We start from the raw sequence: 26,070 nt of genomic DNA, 5'->3' as shown, positions 1-26,070 counted from the left end.
CAAACATGTTTGTTATCAAATCTGAGCTGTTTTGGCCCCCGTCACGCGCTTGGTGGCTTGAGGGGGGGAACACCTGACATCATCCAAACATGTCACAAATTACTTGAAAGCTAGGATACGTGCCTTTTAGTCCATAGTAACCACACAACCCTGTGGTCGACGTACGAAACATGACATGTACACGCAGATTGAAAACCTCTCGTAAATCGGGCTAACTCCGACTTCCAAGAGCCCCGGCGTCGAACCTGTTAAAGACAGGTCACCAATTCACGTCGATGTGCAACACGTGCATGGGTTGTGCATATTCAACGTCTAATAGAAGTCTAAACGACGGCACCTAACGTGCTTCACCCATGTAATAAACCGGATATCAGTACAGATATCTATAAATCTATAAATAAATATGCACTGTATAGTGCATAGGCCATATATATGTCGAGTGACGGAGCTATGCTAGCCCGCCATTTCTATTGACAGGTGGGTTTTCTCGCTGACATAAAGCCAAGGTTGTGAGATCGTAGTTGTTGACAAGGACGTCCAGATATTGCTGTGGAGATTTTCACACCTGTGATATCCTGGTAAGTGTAACCGTCATAATAACACTATTATATTCATAATAAATGCCCATGTTATGCTGCACCCACTCATGTTACGTTGTGTTATTACTTTAAAATTGACCGAAAAAATATTGTGATTCAAGATGCTAAAAAATAACATTTAATTTGTGTTCATGTTTTCTGTGTGGTTTCTGGTACAATACCGTGGTACCCGAACGCAACTTGCTTCGCGGATCATTTATAGACAAAACGTGTTTTGTCTACTCTATGCAATAAGTTATGTCTGGAAACAGGCTGACACTTCAGTCCGAAATCGTTAGTTCTTTGAAATTGTTTTACCCCCTTAAGTATTGTATATTTTGTTATGTGCAGAAATGAGGAAGAAATCTGCAAAACGTTCATCAGGTTCATTGATTGTTACTTCGTTAAACAACCCAAATTGACTGAAACAATCGTTACCTCTTCATGACCACATCTCTCAGCAAATGGGGCAGAGGTTGATAAAAATTGTACCTAACGGTCGTTTTGAAGCACAGTACCTAGTGCCTAGCTCACTGCACAACCTTACTGATTTAATTTAGGAGGCATGTTGCATCAAAGAGATATTGAGCAGCTAAATGTTGACGTCCGATGCTGGAAATGCCGTTGGAAGGACATAGCCATTGAAGAAAGGCCATCTTGTCTGCTAACAACTCTCTACTTTGCCAAGGAGTACCTTTATCCTCACATCCATATGGCCGTGTTCTATGCAACAGGGTGCGGTCTTTCAGCACAATGACACGCTTTAAGACTTACCTGAGGTCAGCATCTGTTAACTGGCAGATTGTCTTCACTTGCACTTATTCACGTATATTGTGATTTCGTGGTACACATTGACAAATTAAGTCAATGACATATTCGCACAATGTCAAGCTAGAAGACTGGCTCTTCTATGACCAACATCTGTGATGACCTGATGATGCTGTGATAGTTTGTTGAATCCCCCCTGTCGAGATCCAACGTATGCTTTGAAGCTGAAGTGTTTCGAGTTTTCTTTAAGATGTTTTAGTACTTAACTATTTACAATATGAACTTGGTCAGGGTCTACTTCAGTTCGATCCGGTAGATTGGGGTGAATTTTTATGGTTTACATGTCTTACCATGTTATTGATGTTTGTATTAACTTTGTCTCGTGTTATGAAACATGTTTTACTTTTAGATGTGGTATACTCTCCCTGATTTCAAAATGTTTCATCATTTGTGCTTACACTCTGTATTTCCATGGCTATGTGCCTGATGTAGAAATGTAATAATGCACAATGACATATCACGACAATGATAAATGTAAGTAATATATAGGTGTTCCTTTACTAAAACATCAGCTTAAACACTTTTAATATACTTTTGCATAAAAGTGTAAATGTTGAACTGGTTGAGTTGGATATATGATAGATGACCTGATCACTGACATTTCAATAGAGTTCTGTTTACACTTGACCGTGAATCTGTTTATCAGTCATACGTCCGAGGTGTATCTTATCGCTAATGCATTTTCTTTCCTTTTTCTGGTCTTCATTGGCTGTACAACGATTCGCTAATTCACGTTAGATGCTCGTGTTGCCGGGTTTCCGCTTTCCGTTTTCCAGGTTATGTGATCAGCTAATGTATTCGCTGTTCCGGGTCATATCGTCAGTGGATTTATTCACTGCTGCAGGTCACGTTGTCAGTTGACTTAGTTACATATTGTCAGGTTATCTATTTACTTTTTCCGGACTATTAACTGTATTAGATCTTGACGTCATTTGCTTCTTTTGCTTCTGTGATGTTGCCATCTGATTGTTTGAACATGTCAGGTTTTATAATCATTTATTGTATACTCTCCCAAAAAAGAAACGCATCAGGAAAATAGCAATTTCATGTAGAAATGAATTAAAACGTGATTCATTTTACAAAAGGTTTTGCTCTGTTTATGAGTCCTATAGTGTTTATGTTTTGAAACATCACAACAAAACGCACCATCCGTAAAATACCCGTATTTAACAGCAAGATTTTCAATTTCGGCGTGTAGTGTCACAGAATACACAATTCACATGCAATGCACGTGAAAGTTGGGGATCAGATAGTCTCAATGATTGGTATAAAAAGTTAATCGCTGTCTGTCGATTATTCACTGTATTTGGAATATTGTTGACGAACGCAAAATGCCACGTCTAAGTGAAGCCAACTGTCATAGCGCCATTGGTTTGCTTGAAGCTGGCCAGTCTCAACCTGCAGTTGCCCGACGCATGAATGTTCACCAAAGCACCATTTCACGGCTCTGGGAGAGATATCGTCGGCAGAATGCGGTAGCAGATGCCCCTCGTAGAGGGCGACCTCGAGCGACCACTGCGGCGCAGGATCGCTACATCCCGGTACATCACCTGCGTCATCGAACAGCTACGGCGACCAGTACCGCTCGACAAATACCCGGATTGAGGAGGCTTTCTGCACAGACCGTCAATAACAGGTTGAGAGAGGCTGGTTTACGTGCCAGAAGACCTTATTTTGGCCCTGTGCTTCGACAACAACATCGTCGACATCGAGTTCAATGGTGCACCAACGTTCAGGCCTGGAACCTACCGAATTGGCTTAGAATCTGGTTCAGTGATGAATCACGATTTCTATTGGAACGACGCAATGGAAGAATGCGGGTGTACAGACGTCGACGTGAACGTTTCGCCGACGCTTGCGTTCCCCAGGTGGACAGATTCGGCCGGGTCAGTGTTATGATGTGGGGAGCGATCACCTGCCGTAGGAAAAGTGATTTGGTGATGATCCAGGGCACCCTGACAGCTCAACGGTACTATGACGAAATCCTACGCCCACACCTCCTTCCAATCATTGATCGCCAGAGGGAGTTGTTTCAACAGGACAATGCCAGGCCCCACAAAGCACGTCACACTAGAGACTTCCTCCAGAACCACAACATCAATGTGCCCTCCCCTGGCCCTCAAGATCACCGGACTTAAACCCGATCGAACATCTCTGGGATGCCCTGGACAGACGGGTGCGACGCCGTAACCCTCCGCCCCAGACACTTCAGCAACTCGCACAGGCACTACAGGCAGAATGGGCTGCGATTGGGCAACACGAGATTCTGAGACTTATTCGTTCGATGCCGAGGCGATGCCATGCAGTTCTGGATGCCCACGGTGGTCACACGAGGTATTGATTTCAGCGCCACCACACGTCTCCATGTGACATTCAAACTGACTTTCCTCGAGTTGGTGCCAAAGACGGATAAGTCTGCATTCCCAGTGTGCAATTTCGCTATATTTCATTGACTCATAAAGCCTACAAGATGTTTCAAAATAAACGTAACAATACAGTTGAAATTCCGATATGCGTTTCTTTTTTGGGAGAGTATATTTTAGTCCATAATTTATTGTTTATATACCAATTCAGTAACACTGACAATTACGAATATGGCTCTAGCAATCGCAGGATTGTGATCAGGCTATATCGGGGATTCGAACTGATGATCATAGCTTTCCCAGTCGGCTAACACTTAATGGCAAAAGATGATACAGGCACTTCCGGTAGAGCCGATGTGGAACCGCAACCACGAGGAATGGTTGCATGATGTATAACCCACGGTATACTTATACATTTTCCCTTTAATAAACATGTGTCTACCATTGCCTCTATAGTGTCCCCAAACGATGACTGCTACTGACCCATGTCCGAGTATCAGAGTGGTCATATGTAGAACCTTTACCACCGCTTCAAGCTAATGCTCATTTTGGTATTCTTTCTCTGTCAGTGTCTTCATAGTGTAGACTCACAATGACCGCTACTTAAACCATGTCCGACATCAGGATGGTCAAATAAGGAACTTTTACCACCACTTTCAGCTAATGCTGATTTTGAAACTTATTCCCTATCATTGCCTTCAGTGTGTCCACTCACGATGTCCACTACCTACCCATGTCCGGGCATCAGAGTGGTCAGAGGTCCCGACTGGGCGGGGAGAGATCAAGATGGCGGCGAAGGTCACGTGGGAACGGTTGTGAAGATAGAGGATTCTGATTGGGCAAAAGGCAAAGTGTCTGTTGTCTGGGACAGTGGCCGAGAGCTCCAGTACCGGGCAGGATATGATGGCAAGTTCGAGCTGCTGGTGTTTGACTCAGGTCCTACAGGTATGATACTCGTGTACATATATGAAGATGATTTCTTGAACTCTACTCAGTGACAACGTACTGTTGAGCAGTGACATTTGAAAAAACATCCTGCCCAAAATTCAAACATATTTATTACCCTGGTGTGTAAAGCTGTGATGTTTTCAGTGAAAATAGAAATATTCAGAGTTTTAGAACATGTTATCTGTACAGTTGTATTTTGCTGTTTCCGATTAAAGGCAGCTATCAGACATGCACAACAGTGAGTGAGTGAAGTCAGCTCAACGCTGCTTTGAGCAATTTTCCAGTTATATTACGACATGTAAGCTTTATGCGGAAGGAAAGTTCAATGCAGTTCTCCGACTTTACTACTTTAATAAAATCCACCAGCACGGTATGGTGTTTATAAACCCAGAAACACAATCAGGGCGAATCGATATTCGAAATCTCAAGCCGTAGGCTCCTGCTTTCACCAAGGGACGCAACTCATAGTTCATAAGATGACTGGGGATCCTGGGTCCACAAAACCATTATAAATGACATGCCTGTATTGAATGGAAGATCACCACAATATTAAATTTTACTTCCTGAATTGTTTTACGAGATGAGTTTAATTAAGATTTACCTCTGACGTGCAGGAATCGAATTTTATTATTATTATTTTTACCTTTTAATCCTCTAGCATCAAAAATGCATTCCGTGTTACGTTACAGTTATGTTTGCATCTTACTAACATGCCTTTGTATATTGTCCAGGAGACCAAGTGAAAGGCGCCCTGTGTGGTGGATGTGGAGAAGATAACATTTCAGGGATGATATGGACGTGCTCGACATGCACGAACTTCATCCTGTGCACCCTTTGTTACAACACAAACCGCCACGACACAGACCACGCCTTCCTCCGCAGCCTCACTATCAACTCACCACTGTGAGTACGCGTCTCAATGTCACGCATACACAATCTTGTGTTGTTTGCAATTTCTCCAGCAAGATGTGTTGGAGAGGTATATATCTAGGCACTTTTATAGATAACAAACATATTTAAGTCTCCATATTTGCCATAATGTAATCGGTTATATCAAGGGCATCATCACGGAAGCCATGAAACTGTTGTAAATTTCTTCTAAGCTTTTGTCTTTAATTGTCATATAGAAAGCATCGTGTGTCTTTTTTATCACAGTAACTACTAAAGATGTTGGCATCTCGGCGCTTGGCGTGTTAAAGTCAGCAGATGACGAGCATTTCTTTGTCGATATCGTGTGATACTGGGGTCAGGGTTATTCTGTCACACCGTCCCTGAACCATATTATTTTCCTTACAGCCTAGCCCTTCCTGCAATGCTAAAACCCTAAATGAAGGAAGTCTAGATTTCCCCAGGTTCTGAATCTCTCTCCCTGAGGCTCCTTTTTAATTAAAATGGGTTTATTATTAATAAAATCCACCAGCAGGTTATGGTGTTGATAACCCGGAAACACAACCGGGGTGAATCGATATTCGAAATCATAAGCCGTAGGCTCCTGGGTTGACCAAGGGAGGCAACTCATAGTTCATCAGATGACAAAAAGAACAATGTGGAGGATATTGTTCCCTTCGCTCTTAGATATTTTTAAATTTGTCATATATTTAAGCTTCAAAAGCACAATCTAAAGACCTAAAGTATCTTGTTAATGGTGCAGAATATTCTGGGAGTAATATTTTTTATTAAAACGGAAATATAGTCAGTGTCAGCAGTTGCCTATCATGCAATATCCAAATATCAAAATTAATTCAAATGAGTGCCTATAAAACCATGCTTTAAATATTTCAGAAGTTTTATAAAGGTGACTTTCTTGAGTATTGGACGGAGTGAAATATAGTGTATTTCTAAAATATGAGAACATTATTTGAGGTTTTGTTTCATCACAAATTATTCGCATATATTGGTACATTCGAGGAGTAATATTACAACTTTCATTTTGATTAATTCACTGGAAATGATAGCAAGGTATGTTTTAAGAATCTTTCTTTCTTTAGTAAATGTGGACGGGTAATAAAACAAATAATAATCTAATCAATTACAAATAATTATTTCATTGATTGACATATCCGATTCAGATGATTTTAAGGCAGAACTAGGCAAACAAACACTATACATATCATGGCAGGACAATCACTTGGTATTAACTTAGTTTGTTGGGTCCTGCTTTTAGATATTAATTTTAAATAATATATTTACTAATAAGATAAATCTGAAAAAGCAAAGGCTACGTTTTGGTCAAACCCTGGTCAGGCATTATCCAATCCTGGAACAGAATAACTTTATTAAGTTACACAAATCTCAGTTGACTTTTCTTTTAACGGAATGAATATTGAAACATATATTCAACCCAGATTTGATGTAATTCAAACTTTTTATAAATCATCAGCTTTTGAGGAGGTTACTAATATTTGAAGACTGAGCCAAAGCTAGTGTTTATTCAGATGTTGGTTTTGGACAAATTGTTCAAGGTTTGTTGATGGTTATTTGGAAAATGAGCTTCATATTAAATTGCACACTGGTTTGTAGGAGGTGGACGCTTCTGGACAATTTCATGTGTGTTTTCCTAAACTTTTGTTATGACTTTTACCAAATTTTGAATCAACTTACTATAATTTTTATGACACTAGTAAGTATCTCAGAAAAGGAAATAGTGTTATTAGTGTTATGTCCTCTAGGGATATATTCTCAGATCTGATAAAACAAAGATTATCATTGTTTAAGAAGCAATAATGTCAATATGTAATTGTATTGACGAGAAGCTTTGAACTTAGGGTATATTCTTTGCACCTTATTTACACTAGTAGTTAGCAGTGAAATATATCTCTGATGAAAAAGCAATATATTTAATTTTGTATTTTGTGTAACATTCTATTTCAATGCTAGTTCTTTGTTCGGATAACTGTGGATCCTCTTTTCAAAGATTTGGCATCACTGGTTTCCTATTTCTGGAAGATGGGTCTGCTAGTGTACAGGTGCAGACTGTATCTGGGATCTCTTTTGTGTTCTGGTGCTGTGGCATACCTATACATAAACGCTGGCTGTTCAGGAAGTCCATTATTGTATAACAGGGGTCATGCGCGTTAATTGCGCTCTGACCTAATCGGTAAGCTGTTACGTTTACTGCGACTACATCCCGTCTCTTGAAACCTAAACAAACAGAAATATCAATGATAGTTACTTAAGTAAATTTTTCCCCATGTGACCAACAAAATATAAACTATTTTTTTCTTATTACGTCCAAGGGGATCATTAAGATATACGTTAATGGCATGTGGTCAGTTGGTATTATTAGGAAGATATTTCACAAAAGGGTTCCCCAGTTCCGCACCAATTGTCACCTACTTGAACATATCTGTACTCACATTAAGCATAAGTCATGGTGATGAAAATGACAGCACTAAATACTTAAAACTGTGGTTAGTTGTAATTACTATAATGGATGTGCTTTTGAAAAACATAAAAGTCTTACACTATTTCATCCAATCACAGCTGACACATGTCCCTATCACTTCAGATGTTTACAAACGCTATTCGCTCAAGGAGCCTATGATTCCGATTTAGTGTAGTGGAATCTGTAGGAACATTTGAAAACATCTGACTTAAGCAAATCTGTGATTCATGTATTGTATATACATGTAGCTTCTCAGAAAAAAAATCGGATGAAGCTTCAAAACCTTTTGTTGTCCAACATGTCTATATGCCACAAGAGAGCTCTGAGAGTTATATCATGTTTATTTGATCAATGCTTTGGAAAATGTATTTTTGCATTAATATAGAAAGTTTAATAATCATACATGTACCATGGGACTTTACTCATGATTCACACTAGAAGGCTGTCCTGGGTTAATTCCATGCATGACTGGGGCTGCCTAGATCATATCAACCCAAAATATATTATGAACGACAACAATCATGGAATTCAGGCCAGAAATTGGATAGGTTTCACATTAAGCAGCTTTAACATCCTGACATATGTAAGGCTGGATGATAAACTTTGCAAGAAAGTTTAACAAAAGGGGTTGGATTATACCCAGCAGTCTAAAACACTCACCAGAGAACCCTACCGCGTGTTAGACGAGGAAGGAAAATGACCCCTTAAACAGATGGAATTGTTTTCAGCACACAGCATGGTAAGAACTTACACTTGATTTTATTAATTCCTCAAACTAAGACTTTGAAATACTTCCAGGAAATCAAAATTATTACTGTGTACCGAAAATATTGATACAGGTTAGTGTAGTGGAACCTGGAACCTGTAGGGAGGATTTCTGCGGTGATCTCAAAACGAGACTTGTGATTATTCATGGCAGCCTGAATACTGTATACTTTCTTTTGAGCACTTGTTTCATATGAAAACAAAAAGTGTAAAGGCTTTACTGGAATGACCTAGAGGATCGAGCTGATGTGAAAAACCAATCTGTTTCTATTCATATTTTCAGGGTGCGCGTGCCGCCTCGTTCTGGCGCTCAACGAATACGTGCTATTGGTCTATTCAAGGATGCAAAGGTCATTCGTGGACCGCACTGGAACCATGGAGATCAAGACGGTCAGTTTTGAAGCATGATTCTGCTTGCAATTGTATGAAAGTGAAGTGTTACTTGTACACTCCATATTTGTTTGCTGATACAATGTCACGTCATTCTTTACCAGCAAATTGATGATAAATTGCTCTGTTGATTGCCTTCAAATGGATAGTAACCGGAGTGTCAATATTCCGTGAATGTTTGACGAATCTAATAAGGCAAAAGCTTAACCTATAACCAGTTCATCATTCTCACATAAGCCAAGGTCATTTATCAGTATCAATATCTATATTCGAATGGTCAGTTTCTCAGTGTTGTATATGACAAAGGCCTGTGTCAGCTTCAATATTTATATCCGAATAAATAGTTCTTCAATTCAATATAACTTTAGAGCCTGTATCAATATATACGCTCCCGTATACGTCAGGTGACTCTGTGTCAATATCGATATATGTTTCCGAATGATCAGTTTATCAGTATTAGCATCAGCATCTGTCGTTAAGACAATCGTTACTTCCATCTTTTAATACACACCTTTGTCAGTCGTTGTATTAAGTACCCTTTGTTGTAAGGGGGCCTCGATAAAAAGGCGATCTTACCTTTGCATGTGTAGTCTTAAATTTGATCAAGTCTTGACCTGATAAGCATAGAATCATCAGCTGTATGACTTCGATCTGCACATAATCGAATCTTGACGAGCCAAACGGTGATTAACAAGAGCATCAATCTACACAACTGGGATACGATGACATGTGTCAACCTAATCAGCGACCCTGGCCACCCGATCCCGTTAGTCGCCTCTTACGAAAGGCATTGATTGCTGAAGACTAGTTCTAGAATCTTCAGGAGATATTCTGGTGCACAGAGAGTATCCAACCATGACATGTCTGTGGTTTCTACGTTTGCAGGTGGAGAAGGAACCACCGGGTACGTCGTACAGCTCGGGTCGTTGTCGGGAAGGTACAGACGGGGGGCTGCCAAAGTGAGGTGGAGGGGTGGACAGGACAGTCAGAAGTCATACCGTATAGGAGCCCAGGGCAAGGTAGACCTCATAACAGTGGACGAGACTCAAGGCTGGAGGTACTACAAGGCCCATCTCCCGGTGCTGGGTGAGTTGATATTAACAACACACCACCTTTCTGGGCATCCAGGATGTTAAACCAACATTACTGTCAGGCAAAGCCTGAAGTAAAAATTCTTTCATTTTGCGGAAGCAAATGATATTTTTGTCGTTGTTGTCAATAACGTGGATATCAATATTTCTTGATGCATATCAGAAGGATACTGTTAATTCTTTTGTGTGGTGTGTTATGTGTGATGATTTTCTGGCTGGTCAGTAATGCTGTCAGTTTGCTGTTTGATAACATATGAAGGAATGTGTTCACGTGACGAGCGTAGAGGCCAAAGCGTATTAACTACATGTATTTGTTCTCATTGTTGCCTTTAGTTTCCTCGACATTTTTGTACATGATGTTGGTTCCGGTTGTTGTTTATCGTGTCGTCCTTGTTCAGAGGGGTGGGGAGAAGGGGAGAGTGTGTGTGTGTGTGTGTGTGTGTGTGTGGGGGAAAGCGCTTTTCTGTCAAATTCACCAGTTAAAGAAAATCATTCCCGACAAACCTTATTTTTTTCTGCTATATGAGCTAGGTTATGAGTCAAGTTTGGTACAATTTTAAGCGATTCCAGAAAAGACTCCTGAATTTGATATGTGATTCCAGCAACCTTTGACAGTCGAAGTCGAACTTGATTGCAGACTGAAAGTATTAATCGGACATATTATAACATATCATAATTCTTCTTTTAATTTTCTTATTTATTGTGTACGCTCAGCACAAAAACGGAAATTCCACCATATTTAAGACAAAAACACAGCACAGTCATTAAACTTTTATCATTAATATTTAATTACATAAACACTAAAATATTAAAAAATCTTGTAGTTTTTGAGAAATTGATATTAATAGATATAGCCTATTAGAAATATTAAAAATGGGGAGTGATTTCATGGAAGCTTCCTTTGTACTAATGCCCAGTGTATGGTACTGCATGATCTCTAAATACGACCGAATCAAAGCACTGTTGTCCATAAGCAAATATTCATGTTGAGCTTGATTCTCTGAAACGATGGGCTTCCATTTTCCGCGAAGAAGCTACGGTTTTGAGAACGTTTGTGTCAGTTAAGAAACACCAATAAACGCATTATGGATACATTGCTAAATACGTACTGCATATGGGACACGTACGCCAAAACATTTCTTTTTAAAGTTAATTATCCTTTAATTATTGATTTTCTAAAAGAAATATAATTATTAGATATTTTTTTGTAAATGGTTTGTAAATAAATAAATATTCTATTATTGGTAGTTTAATTGAGCAGCTGAGATTGTTAGTGGTTGTATCCTCAAAGTGGGTTAAATTGGTAAACTTATTGTCCTGTTGAGAGTGTACGTAAGTCCCAAAACATTCAAAGTAAATTTAAATCTACCTCTTTATATTCGTAGAATATGTGTTCTATTGATGTATGGTTAGATTTGTCTAAATTGCTGACTTGTTTGTGTGATGACCAACGAGGATAGTTCTACGGATATACAACTTCTTTAATATAATATGAACGACGTTTCGGTGTAGCTACTAACACCGTTATCACCGTTGCTTCATAACGGTGTTAGTAGCTACACCGAAACGTCGCTCATATTATATTAAAGAAGTTGTATATTCATAGAACTCTCCTCGTTGTAAATTGCTAACAGCTGCAGGGATGGTCTAAATCCAGCTAGGGTCCATGCAAGAAGCAAATGTACTGTAAGTAGTCACCATAGTCCCTGGTATGGTGATGCATCTTCATGTGTTAGCGATCTATAGCCCGTGTTTTATAATGTTTGAGAATTGCTTATTACTTTTAAATTTATATCTGTGATAAACAAGTTGTTTTACTGTCCTTTGTTGACAGGTTTTTATAATTTACCTTTAATTATTAATAATCTATAACTTGATATGGTCAAGATATGGCTGAAATACTGCCGATGAGAATTAAAACTTTAACTCACTCACCCACCCCATGTGCCTGCAATCCCATGTACACTGTCGACTTATCGCGTGTCCCAGTGCCGTTTTTTTCTCAATTGATCAAATGTTCCCGGATTTTTTCGATCGAATACGATAGGTTTGGAACATGGGAAATGCTCAACATTTTGGGCACTTTTTCGAACAGTTTGAAGATAAATTATGCAAATGTGACATGGCGACATATCATTTTGGTACAGTTACACATTTCTACTTGCTGACACCCCAGACTGCTGAAACATGCAAGTTTTATTACAATACATTGATTGCTTTTATTTTTCCAACTAGTTTGACAATCGGTATTATTGTCCCGCTACATAAACAAGGCAGTATCGATAATCCAAATAATTACAGAGGCATAATTCTTTTGAGTATTTTTAGTAAGGTTTTCACTTCTATCATTAACAGACGATTAGTAACTTGGGGAGAGGCATTGAATAAAATAAATGAATCCCAGGCAGGATTTACATATGGATATACGACTAATGACAATATGTTTATATTACAAAGTATTATACAGAGATACCTCAACACCAAAGGTGGTAAACTCTATACACTTTTCGTTGATTTCGAAAAAGCATTTGATTCAGTTGGCAGACAAAAGCTATGGTCTATTTTTAATACACACGGTCTAAGTCCTAAAATGAAAACGTTGATTCAAAATATGTATGCAAATGTTAAAGCTTGTGTTAAGAATAACAATGAATTCTCAGATTCTTTTGAACTACAACTCGGGGTAAGACAAGGCTGTATACTTAGCCCATTTTTATTCTCATTTTTCATAAATGAATTAGCAACCCAAATTGAAAGCAATTGTGAGTATATAACAGTTTCACCCTGACCTAGTACATATTTTTCTTCTGCTTTTTTGCAGACGATATCGTGCTATTCTCAAGCACTGTTGCAGGTTTACAAAGACTTATACAAGAACTTGAGAGTTATTGTGACAAATACAAGTTAACTGTAAATAGAAATAAAACTAAAGTAGTAGTTTTTAAAAAAGGGGGACGTTTATCAAAAAACGAGAAATGGTTGTATAAAGGTAAAGAATTAGAATACAATGGTCTAAATCCAGCTAGGGTCCATGCAAGAAGCAAATGTACTGTAAGTCACCATAGTCCCTGGTGTGGTGATGCATCTTCATGTGTTAGCGATCTATAGCCCGTGTTTTATAATGTTTGAGAATTAATTATTACTTTTAAATTTATATCTGTGATAAACAAGTTGTTTTACTGTCCTTTGTTGACAGGTTTTTATAATGTATGGAGAATGTGGTATATACCCGATGCACTTATTTTCAAATATCAGAGTTATAAAATACTGGTTAAAATCACTGAAGATGCCTTCTTATAGGCTACCAAAGAAATGTTACAATATGATGATGCTATTCGATAAAAATGGACACACAAATTAGGTTTCTTCTGTTAGAAATTTTCTATTCTCGAAAGGGTTTGGTTTTGTATGGAACAATCAGTATGTTGATTCTGAGGGTAAGTTTATTTTAGAACTAACACGAAGATTAAAAGATATCTATTTGCAAGAATGGTTTGAAAAGTTATCACTTTCCAGTAAATGTTTGTATTATAAGATGTTTAAGTGTACTTTTGACGCCGAAATAGATCTTTCATGTGTAAACGTAAAAAAAGTATAGGATAGCTTTAAGCAGATTGAGATGTTCTTCACATGATTTATTTATTGAAAGTGGAAGATTTAAAAATGTCAACAAAGAAAATAGAACTTGCAAACTATGTGATCTTAACCAAATAGAAGATGAATATCATTTTCTTTTAATTTGCCCTGCTTATAATTCCCTGACAAAGTTGTATATCAAAAGATATTATTGTGCCAATCCAAACCTTTATAAATTTTCAGCATTGTAAACAACCAAAACCATACTATACTTCAAAACTTGTCCATGTTTGCTTGCTATGCCATGTTGTTTAGGACAGAGTATATCTCAGAACACAATGTAACCTACAGTTGATTATTTTCTCTTCTTCATGTATATTAAATGTGCGTGTAAATATTGATTTTATAAATGTGTTGTACTACAGGCCTGAGGGCCTTTCGGTACCGGAAATAAATATATATATAGATTACCTTTCGCATAAGAACGAAAGGCACTATAATCCCGAAATACTACATTTTGCAATGAAAATTATACATATTTTGGCATATTATTGCGACTTCTTAATATCAATTTATTTCAACAGACTTTATCATATTTTAAGCTCTATGATGCAATAGTTTCTAATCTTTTAGTTTAATCTAATCTGTGTAAGGTATGGACGAGCAAATCAAGGGTTTTTCTGAAAAAAAACGTCACGTGTGGGGACCCATTTGGTCTAAAACATCATGCCAATCACAGAATAATGAAAGTATGACAGAATTTAGTGTTTCCCTTTTATCAACTTACAGTAGCATTGATTACAAGCAAAAATCCCAAATCTAAGACATGAACTGGGGCGATCCCCAAATGTTAGTCGATTTGAACTGGAATTGTTTCTTATAACGTTATTTTAATTACTTCAGTTTAAAAAAAAAGCGTTGTTATTAGTTCATGAAATGTCTCAAAAGATAAAACCAATTTGGAAACAGACACATATTATCGAAACGTGTTCACAATTGTAGTTTCGCTGTTACAGATGTTGTGAATCCCACTGAAGTTCGCCTGAAGGTTGGGGACAAAGTGAAAGTAGACTTGGACGCAGATATATTTGAACGCACGCACACGGACTTGACTGTTTATCGTGACAGCATGTCACAGGTACGTACATTGAAGCAGTCTTCTTCATCATGCTGATTTCAACATTGATATATTCACTAATTACTCGTCATCCGTTGAGGTCACAGATAATGGGTTTTTGACTTCGTAATAAGTGAGTATGGTTTTACGCCGCTTTTAGCAATATCATGGTGGGAGACACTGGAAATAGGCTTCTCACAGAGTTCCCGTTTGGAGAACCGAACCCGGGTCTTTCGCGTGAACGCTTTAACTACTGGGCTACCCACTGCTCGTGTGACGTCGTAATTGCATCTGCCATCAATGACATGCTGATTAAGTCTTCTGTGTTTTGATGTGATGATCTACAACGACGTCCTTCTTTAACACAAGTTACCAAACAAATTAAGATTTTGTATTTCTAGTGTTTGGCAGAGGTTGGTACTGTCATCGGTCTTCCCTCTCCAGACCAACAGATCATTGTTGCACGTGTACAGTACCAGGATGCTGAGGAGTATGGTCTGGTGAAGTCGACTTTGACAAGGGTAGGTAGTGTTTGGGCAATATGAGTCGTGACATGATCTGTTTGATTGGCATTTCAGAAATAGATGAATAATAAGAAAGGTATGATACTCTCATTCCTGCTTAACAACGGTGTAAGAATCTATAGCGAAACGGGGCATCATAATATATTTAATGAAGCGGTTGTCATCCCTAAAGTATCATACTTGTCTTATCAGTCGAGATATGCTGTTCAACATAACGGCTTAAACCAGGTTTGTTTCTATCAATTGAGTCCTTTTCAATCTAAAACTTTAACTGTTCTGGTTTTGTTCAGAACTCAGAAAGTATGTATAACCTGTGTTAACATAATTTAAAGACTTCATCATCCATAAAAGAGTCTACTGACTGTAACCTTGAATGTCAAAGAAATATATACACATATTGTATGTTCCAGCTTACATTACAATCTTACAGTACGTTTGAGCACGCATTCACTCAAACAACATCCATTCTCAGATGAAGACGTTTTGATGATGTTTTGGTCGATCTAATTATTTCAGCTTCACACGTTTGCTGTCGGGGACGTTGTGAAGATTACCAACAACTACAAAGCTGTCGTGGATCTCCAGAACGGACATGGTGGATGGAATGACAAAATGGAAAAAGTATGTAGACCGATGCAACAGTAACGCGCCATTACTGTATTTTCTTTCTTCTTGTCGTCGTTGCCGAAAAAGAAACGTTCGATTTATCCAATGTTCGACCAATCAGTTTAGAAACTGTCACTGGGAGTTACTGTAACGTGTTTCGTGATTAATATAAGAATGAAAAATAAAGATTGAAACCGTGAAATTCTGTTCAGGTATGACCGGACTAACAAACTTGTCCCCGTACTTTATTGCAACCCTTCTTCATCCACAGTGTCTGGGAAAGACCGGCCAGGTCGTTGAGATCGACAAGGACGGGGATCTGAGGGTGGCCTTTGGGCCAGTCAAGTGGTTATTCAGTCCCGTCAGCTGTGATCCTCAAGGCAAAGAGACCTTGTCAGGGTCCGGCATCTCTTTCGGGGCTAATAAAAGCACCAGTTCCGACTCCTCTACATCTGATGTCGATGGTACTCATAAATCTGCATCAGCAGGTAAGATACAATATTTAAACAGTAAACAACATGAATTACGGATAGGAAATTACTTGATCAGAGTACATATCACTGGTTATAATAACAACCAACAACTTTGTGGTTGACAACTAGCATTTACCATTATTTTAAATAAAGAAAAAATATTTTTGAGCTGTTTAATATTGTTACAATAATTTCGGGTTTTTCAAAAACAGCATGAAATCCTATTACGAAAACGAACAAAAGCCATTCATATCCTGATAGGAACATCTGCTAAAGATTCCTTTGGTGAACTGTTGCAATTTTGGGAAATCGGATAGCTCACGGATCTAAGGCAACCATTTGCGTTTGTGTGAAAGTAGGATCCGCTGGAAAGAGAGTTGTTCGCTGGTCAGTTAGCGGTTCATCTGATGTGGTGGATGAAAATGAAAATGGCAAACCTTGAACTTTCCCACTCTCTGCAATCTTAATGAGTATAACGTTCCTTGTTTTCAAAAAGTCCTTCCAAAGCTCATTCACTGCATTCTTCTTTCTCAGACATAGCCGAACGTGTGGCTCAGGTTCGGTTCGGCCCTCTGAAGCCTGGAGCGAGTGCTCTGTTCAAGCCCAACGCATCATCCAGCAGCACCGTAACAGCCCGAGGCCTCGTCATCGCTGTCAGCAACGGCGACACGGAAACAGTGAAAAACATTGTCAAGTCTATTGGTGACAAGGTACCTGTGCCGGCGTAACGAGATTAACATTGTTCATTCAGGCTCTTACGACATAAGACAAAATTACATTGACAGGATCTGCTGATTGTGGGTTGGAATTCCTGATTCGTCCCAATCATGATTCTTGGTTCTTGGCACGTCCTCTACAAGGGTCCTGTGATGACATGTAATAGCTGTGCATGGTTCAAAGCAGCGTCATGGGTAGGTCACTCACAGAATTTTAAGAATAACACTGAACCACCAAGGGATGGTGCAATATGTTTAGCCCTGTGTCCCATACAGGCTATTTGCCATCCCACAACAAATTCGCGTTACAAACTCTACATTTGTGACAAGTGTCCATTGCTTAAAATGCAGTTAAATACTGCCATACTGGGATGCATTGCACCTTTACAAGGTAAGCTGAGTCGGAATTGGGTTAAACGTTGCGTTCATAATTCTCTCACTTCTACGTTCTTGACAGCACATTAAAAACAATTCACACCTTACAAGCATTGACTGGCGTAATTCGTACTGAATCTAAATAATTTATTCCTATTTGAAGGTGATTATTATGAACCTAGTGATCAAATGATTTAATTTTGAATCAGGTGAACGAATCAGTGGATGGCCTGACGGCATTGCAGATGGGGTGCTACGAAGGTCATGTTGACATAGTCAAGCTTCTGATCGGTGCTAAGGCTGATCTGAACAAGGCCAACGATGAGGGAGACACACCTCTGCACTATGCTGTGTCAGGGTGAGTAGGGGGACAGAGTAGTGGTTAACGCGCTGCTTTTATCAGAATAAAACTTGTTATTAAATCACAATGTGTCAGAATTTGCCACTAAAGGAGGGACGGTGGGGTAGCCCAGTGGTTAATGCATTCGTCCGTCACGCTGAAGAGCCAGTTGAATGGGTACATTGTATATGGGTACAACGTGTGACGCCAATTATTTCTGGTGTCCCCTGCCTTGACATTGCAGGAATATCTTCGTGAAACCATATTCAATCACTCCCTCACTCACTCAGAGTGCGCAGCACTTAAAAAGTGGGGCTTAAAAATGTCACCCCCGTGACTCTAACTTGTCACTTTTTAACTAGAGACACCCTCATGACGGTTGTCCTCAGTATGTCTAAGTCTCAATATCCACAATCCTGTTGATGTGACATAGAGACCGGATGGCTAAAGAAATATATCAGGTTTATATTGAGACAATGCTGGTCATGTCAACAGAGAGCAGCCCATTGTGGTAGGGATACTGCTGGAAGCGAAGGCACGGGGCAACACGAAGAACAACAAGGGACTGACACCATTACATCTGGCAGTGGCCAAGAAGGACCCAAGCATCCAGTGTCTGAAGACACTCATACAGTACAAGTGTGATCCCAACACACAGGTAGGCACAGCTTTTGTAATTGTTTTAAGAGTCAGTGAGTGTTAGCCAATACATAAAAATGAGTTTATATAATTGTATAACAAGCATTAAAATTCACAAATGTATCTATTCTGTAGGATGAGGTGGGAGATACGTCCCTTCATGATGCACTCAGAACCCATAACCAGCATCTTCTTGATCCCTTCCTGGAGTGTGCCCAGCTGAATCTAAGACTCGCCAATTCTAAAGGCAGCAACCCTTTCCATGAAGCATGTGTGTCGCTCTCTGGGGCAACAGAGTAAGTTAACCAACTGAAGCTTTCTCCATTGACAGATCGCTGAATCGTTGAAATGATGCCGAAGCAGATTTTGTGTATTGTCAGTTGATAGATCATTTGACAGATTGGCAATTGTACCTTGATATATTAGCAGAGCCTGTTTTACTGGTACCGTACGATAGATAATTTAATCATTGGAACTTGTTTTGAAATGTTTTGGGAATCTAACTGGGTAAACCGCCACAACACGATCTTTATCTTTGGAAATAACTGTCATGTTTTGTGTTGTTAAAGAGTATGTATGTTACAATTAATAATTTGCCGTGACAAAAGGTTTAAGAGTCCCCTTTGAACCAGCAAAATAGAACTCAGACAAGTCTAAGTTATTCAATAATATATTGAACAAACAATGAGCAAGCTACAATGAATGACAATACAGATATCTAGTACAATGCTATTGAGTCACAAATCTTAACTATTGGGTCACAAATATAAAATGTTAACACACAAGAGTCTTGACATTCACAATGAGAACAAATATACCGATTGAAGGGTGTTTACAACAACATCAGTTGAGTAGACAAGCACCTTGAACAACTTGATGATGGCAGACAGATGTGTATAAATCCTCCCAGTGGTGTGTAATGTCCCGTCGCACAACTCAACAACCAGCCTTTATATAGCTCTTACACAGTTCTCGAGCATTCTAGCAAAGCTAGGCACCATCATTATTCTCGCAGAACGTTACGGGAGTTTCTCGAACACACGATATGACAAGACCCGGAAGTCAAAACAAAATAAAGCCAACCAACGGAGGCAACTCTGAACCACTATAAAAAAAGGCTTGCCGCTACAAATACTATTGCCATTGAACATATATGATGCCAGATGCGATCCAAACCCCACACTCAAAACATGACCCATATTAACTATCACTTAATCAATGTGATATTACAAATTATAAAAAAACCACTCTCATAACACGTTTAACTGGTAAACGATCTACATAACCCGGAATCTTTGCAAACAAATTCCACTAAGTCCAATTACTGATTGATACAGCTCCTTAATTTTACAGATTTCCACAAGCACTGATAAAGAGAGATCCGAAGATCGTCAACGTCCCCATGAACAACGCCCTCACCCCGATACACATAGCAGCATTCCGGAGTTTTGTGGCCCTGGCAGGTGTCCTGGTGAAGGTAAAGCAAATCTAAAGGCTTAAAAGACAAATCTACTTCTACGTTTATCCAAACCTCTGCGGCAATGAGAGATACCTGTCTGTTTCTAACGATACGGCATTTATTCGCAAGTTCTATAAGTTCTAAAAGATGACCCGCTGTGTTGACTTTGTAACATCATCCCTAGGCTAACTGCAATGTCAATGCTCGGGACGACAACGGCAAGACAGCTCTTCATGTGGCTGTACAAAGATGTAATCTTCAGATTGTACAACTGCTCCTTGAATCCGGTGAGTGAAGCTTACATGTGAACATACAGTCTGTTATACAAGTCTGTAATGTGCAGAATGCCAAGCTGTTCATGGAATCTGGTAAGAACCACATGCAGGCAGTATGCTATACACGTCTGTAAATTGCCCCTGGAACATTATGAGTATAGCTCACATGCAGCATGATATACGAGTCTGTAAATTGCAGAATGTCCATATGCCCAGGAATATGATGAGTATTGTTTGTATGCAGTATGATTTACAAGTCTGTGAATTACAGAATGTCCAACTGCTCCTAGAATATATAAAGTAGGGCTTACATGCAGTATGATATAGAAAACTGTACAACATGTACTGATCTGTAGGGGCGGAGATCAACGTACAAGACCAGGAAGGAAATTCTCCTCTACACGCCACCCACATGGACAGCACGCTGCCCGGAGCTGTGAGTCTTTCGTGTATATAGGACGAGATAAATTGCGTCAAACATCTATTTGTGAGCTGTCGTCACTATCTATAGAAATATGTTAGTCTGTGTTGAACGTTTTCGATGAAACTGTCTGCACTGTCTACAGGAAGGTCCAAAAGACGCGGATTTGGCCCTGGAAATCCAATGTCATCTTGTAGAACGAGGAGGGGACATCAGATTGACGAACAAAGCCGGGAAGACACCTCTAGATTTCGTGAAGATTAAGGAAGTGCGAATAATGTTGGAGAGGTAGGACAGATCCCATAGATCAGACAAAGTTCCAAAACCTTTAACAGAAACGATGCAGCAACAGCACTCTCTCACTGACAGTAAGAAACAAATAATCCGCGGCAGCCATATTGACAAATCAGTGGCCTTTCTGATGCCATTTCATTTTCATATTTAAAAAACCCTAACCATTTGCCATTAGGTATATGTGTAGTTATCAGTGTTCTGTTCCTTACTTAGTATAGGTGGGGCTTCGGGGTAGCCTAGTGGTTAAAGCGTTCACTCGTCTCGCCGAAGCCCCGGGTTCGATTTCCCACATTGGTACAATGTGTGAAGCCCATTCCTGGTGTCCCTCGCCGTGATATTGCTGGAATATTGCTGGAATATTGCTAAAAGCGGCGTTAAACCATACTCACTCACACACTCTTAGTATGGTTAAATCGTTAGAAATCACTTACGATTGTTCTGCAGAATGCTCAAGCTGTGAACAATTTGCAGTTCAATGTCATACCGAAAATGAGTTCCTTTTTCAAATTAAAATGTAAAATGGTACATATACCACGTAATTCGTTATTATGATAAGAGGCTGTTGTACCTATACCTACACTACCGCATCAGTTATATGTAAGTAAAATATGATTGATAATGTAAATGTGACTTTTCAGAATTTCAAAGCGACCCTTGCCCTCGTCAGTGAGCCAATCAAAGCATCTACCAGCACACTGGGAAACCATGGGACAGGATGGGTTCATGAAGGTGGAGCTGAGTGAGTCCAACCCTCTAACAGAATACAGACATGTTGAATCAAAGGTGGAAGAAACGCTGTCAAATAAGAGCATCGTGTCCATCTACCGTATCCAGAATGTCGCATTGTGGGAACAGTATACTGTGTAAGTATATACGATGTGTATCTGGGACTATCATCAAAAGTTGTAATCATATTGTATGCTTGGCGAGGAACTGTTACGGTTGAATAAGTTCGCACGAGACCTTGACTGTTCTGGAGGTAAAGTGGTACAGCAGGGAGACTATTCCATACTCTCCCAGAGCCATTTTGTTATTTGTATACGTATTCACTTTGAGAAAAGACTTGCAGACTTTCATGTGCACAGTCTCAATAATACTACAGGATGCTGATCACCATAACTCAGATCCATAACATCTAAGGTCTTGCGAGGGGTGTCCCGGAAGTTTCCAGCCTGACCATGAAGATACGTTATGTATGAAACTCTTTCCACCTATTAGTCAACAAAGTTACCCTTGACTTCTATAACTTTTGATCCAACGTTTCTCCAACATTTGTAACCCATCCAAAAAACACAGAAAACCCTACAAAGTCCCCCAAGGTAGTAATAACGTGCTCATTCGTCTCAAATTTGCTGCTTCGGATCTCAGATTTGGGCCGTGGAAAGAGGAGGAAATCAGAGTGGCAAGATCTGGATGTGGGACGATCATAAAGCTACAGTCCTGTGCAAAGCTGACTGCTACTTGAGCAGTTGTAGTTTGTGCAGTCCATGCTTTTCATGTTACATGTTACACGTCTTCATGCTTTAGTACTGTTCTATATACACAGGCAGGTTTGTTGTGTCTGGAAGATCCGTTCATGGTCAGACCTGAAGCTTATGGGACACCCCTCGTACCGCCACTTCAGACAGAATGCCGACTTTATGTCTGATGACAATATGTAAATGATACTTCATTTTCATATGTTAAAAATGTGAATTCATACAGTTTTACGCCAGGACGCAAGTTGTTTATGTTTATGTCAATTAGAATATACAGAAAGTTTATTTAAACTAATATGTCCCTGCATGATACCTGAGTGAGCGAGTTTAGTTTTACGCCGCACAAATTCCAGCTGTGTAGCGGCGGTCTGTAAATAATCCAGTGTGGACCAGATATCAACAGCATGAACATCAATCTACGCAATTTGGATACGATAACATGTGTGAACCAAGTCAGAGAACCTGAAAACCCGATCCCGTTAGTCGCCTCTTATGACAAGCATTGGTTACTGAAGATCAATTCTAACTGGGATCTCCATGCGTGGATGGTGCCTGACATACGCCTACCCATGTGTATAGATGCATGTTACAACGTGAGGACTGTGCGTAATGCGCACGATTCATCCATTTGTAAACAAATAACTTGCGCAATGACATATGTACGTCAGAATGCTTTCTTGTAGACGTGGTATCGATGGATGGTTAACACCTTATTCTCATCACACACATCCTCCTAAATAGGAGACTTTACGACCTTTGTTGTTTTCAGTGCAAAGATCAACATGGAACATGAATACGGTCGGGGTCTTGCCAACGAAAAGCAACTCTTTCACGGAACCACACCAGACTCGGCTGATCTCATCCCGCACCAAAACATCGACTTCCGGTTAGCCGGAAGTAGAGTGGGCGCCCTCTATGGCCAAGGAGCGTACTTTGCTGTGGATGCCAAGTACTCGGATGTCTATGCTAAAGAAGACGCCCGGCGTCACAAGTTCATGTTCTTGGCTAAAGTTCTTGTGGGGAAGCCGAGGCAAGGGAACCGAGAGTTGAAACGCCCCCCAGTGTTGGATGCCAGCAACAAAACTAAACTCGCTGACTCAGCATGTGATAAGGAAACAGACCCGAGAATCTACGTGATTTTCAGCGAAGGTCAAATATACCCCGAGTATCTGATTGAATATCAATAAATCTCAGTTTAACGTGGGAGTATTTTCCAGGGGGGGAGGGGAGAGAGAGAGAGAGAGAGTGCCAGGACTGCAGATAGGAAATCTTCAGTATGTCCTGCACTTGCTGGCAGGATTTATTTTGTCTTTCGTTAGATTCCTTGTCAATTGACTCTCTACGTAAGTACCATATTTCTTTTAATCTTAGACATGTTGTATCTAAACTGTTCTCCCTGACTTCCGTAAAGGCAAATAATATATTAACGGTCATCGGCGATCGTTACGTTTCAAGAGGTGTTTCATCATGCTGTGATGGCGTAGTGAGTAAATGATTTGGCCAGTCATACGTTCCTATAAATGGACGTAATATTGCGGGATCTATTTTAGTTCGAAAATTCTCATTTTATATTCTAAAAGTCTTTGCGAAACGTTGAAATGTTAACGCTACAGATCGACGTACATTATTAACATTGAATTTTATAAATATTTAACGCTTAACACATGTTTTTCATTCACGATAACATGCTCCCTACATTAAGACTGTGGTAAGCCCATTTTGGTTGTCCCTCGCCGTGATATTGCGAAAAGCGGTCTAAATCCGAAATCACTCACTCGCTTTTCTTGAACCTGCGAATACTGACCAACAGCGTACAAAGGACCACCATCTGTTGGTTATTTTCAGGAATGCGCCAGTGAAGAATCACGACACTTCTTTTTATATATAAGCATGTTATTCTAGTTTAACTACGCCTGTTTTAATTGATGTGAGGAAAAGTTACATTTGAAACCTATTAACCACGAGTTGTTTGTAAGGGAACTTGCTGATATTCTACTCACAAACCACCTGACATTTGTATTTCATGCATTCTCTAGGCGTTGGGAATTAAGAACTAATGAAAGAAACACTATGATAATTCACGTAACAAAACATTTGATATATTTGTTTCCATTGTACAGTGTTAGAATTATTGCAACAATATCTGGTGGCTTTTATGGGCGTTTGTCTATGGAACAAAATAAGAAGTATTATAATTGTTCATAACTCTTTTTACAATACGCTCAGTACTGAAAATAATGTTTGAGTTTGTTGTCAGTAGAAGGAGTAAGACAAATGCAATGTATAATTGATGACTTTTTCATTTCCAATTAACTCATATCTCTGACTGTGTAAAAGTATCTCATGCGCATGAACATCCTAAGAAAATCAGTCTTAACCGAGATTTGATGACATATTTCTGTCTATTGGAAACTACGAATTTCAGTCATACTTTGTGTTGAATCCTACAAGTGGTTTTGTTTCGGATTCATAGATAATGTATCAAGGAAAACATTAAAATAGTAGTTTGTTTAACGAAATATCAATGCTACAAACACGTTTCTATTATGTACCTTGATTTAAACAACTGCTTCAATAAAATATGGATGTACTCTGTCATTCTTGTGAGTTTTAATTGTTCAATAGCACGTGTGAGTTCCTTGATCAACGGAAGACCTTACTTTAGTTACTTACTTAATCTTCTTCGTGCTCTTAGCACATAAGGCTGTTACTAGAGTTTTCCAATGCTGTATATCCTGGGCCCATTGCTGCAAGAGAAATAGCATGAACTTCCTTATATATTTCTGTTATTAACACTTACTCAAGACACAGGATCAATATTGACATTACAAATTAGTTTGGATGGCAGAATCACACAACATCCGAGTATACAGAGGTCTGGCTGAATTAAACATATATTGTGTCAACAATCATAATCCCGGTTTTCAGGAATATATTGCCCTTAGTTGACAAAATACAGTTTTTAGTAAAACAAGATACATTAGTTGGTTGATTTCAGGTCTGTCTCCAACCGTCACTTAGCACAATCTAGGCGAACTGCATATAACAACGATTTATGTTTGTTTGTTTGTTTGTTCAGATGGACGTTTGGTGTTAATCAACGTACCCAGCAATATTCCAGCTGTATTAAGGCGACTTGTAATTGATCTAGTCTTAAACAATCAATCAAGTGAATAACGTCACGAGCGTCAATATACGCATGAGTGAGTGAGTGAGTATAGTTTTACGCCGCTTTTAGCAATATTCCAGCAACATCACGGCGGGGAACACCAGGAATGGGCTTCACACATTGTACCCATGTGGAGAAAGGAACCCGGGACTTCGGCGTGACGAGCGAATGCTTTAACCATTAGGTTATCCCACCGCCCCAATTTCATGATGTAATATAGATACACATCAACTGAGTTTGTGATCCTGACCACACGGGAT

General features: G+C 39.3%; 1 protein-coding gene across 1 annotated transcript; it reads left to right on the top strand.

Annotated features, from left to right (window-relative positions):
* The first annotated feature begins 459 nt into the window (after window positions 1-459).
* Window positions 460-24,220, top strand: LOC124290292 (E3 ubiquitin-protein ligase mind-bomb-like). The gene is made up of 19 exons (XM_046727004.1): window positions 460-578; window positions 4,472-4,714; window positions 5,449-5,620; window positions 9,151-9,257; window positions 10,143-10,343; window positions 14,941-15,062; window positions 15,443-15,562; window positions 16,082-16,186; window positions 16,443-16,659; window positions 17,179-17,354; window positions 17,945-18,093; window positions 18,571-18,733; window positions 18,850-19,010; window positions 20,068-20,191; window positions 20,358-20,460; window positions 20,805-20,884; window positions 21,015-21,157; window positions 21,802-22,026; window positions 23,411-24,220. The coding sequence occupies exons 2-19, from the start codon at window positions 4,486-4,488 to the stop codon at window positions 23,826-23,828; spliced, it is 3,015 nt and encodes a 1,004-aa protein (XP_046582960.1). The 5' UTR covers window positions 460-578; window positions 4,472-4,485; the 3' UTR covers window positions 23,829-24,220.
* The last annotated feature ends 1,850 nt before the right edge of the window (window positions 24,221-26,070 follow it).

The sequence above is a fragment of the Haliotis rubra genome, unplaced genomic scaffold (genome assembly GCF_003918875.1).
Source record: "Haliotis rubra isolate DU_JTF1 unplaced genomic scaffold, ASM391887v1 Scf460, whole genome shotgun sequence".
Taxonomy (NCBI): domain Eukaryota; kingdom Metazoa; phylum Mollusca; class Gastropoda; order Lepetellida; family Haliotidae; genus Haliotis; species Haliotis rubra.
This window is presented reverse-complemented; position numbering and strand designations above follow the sequence as displayed.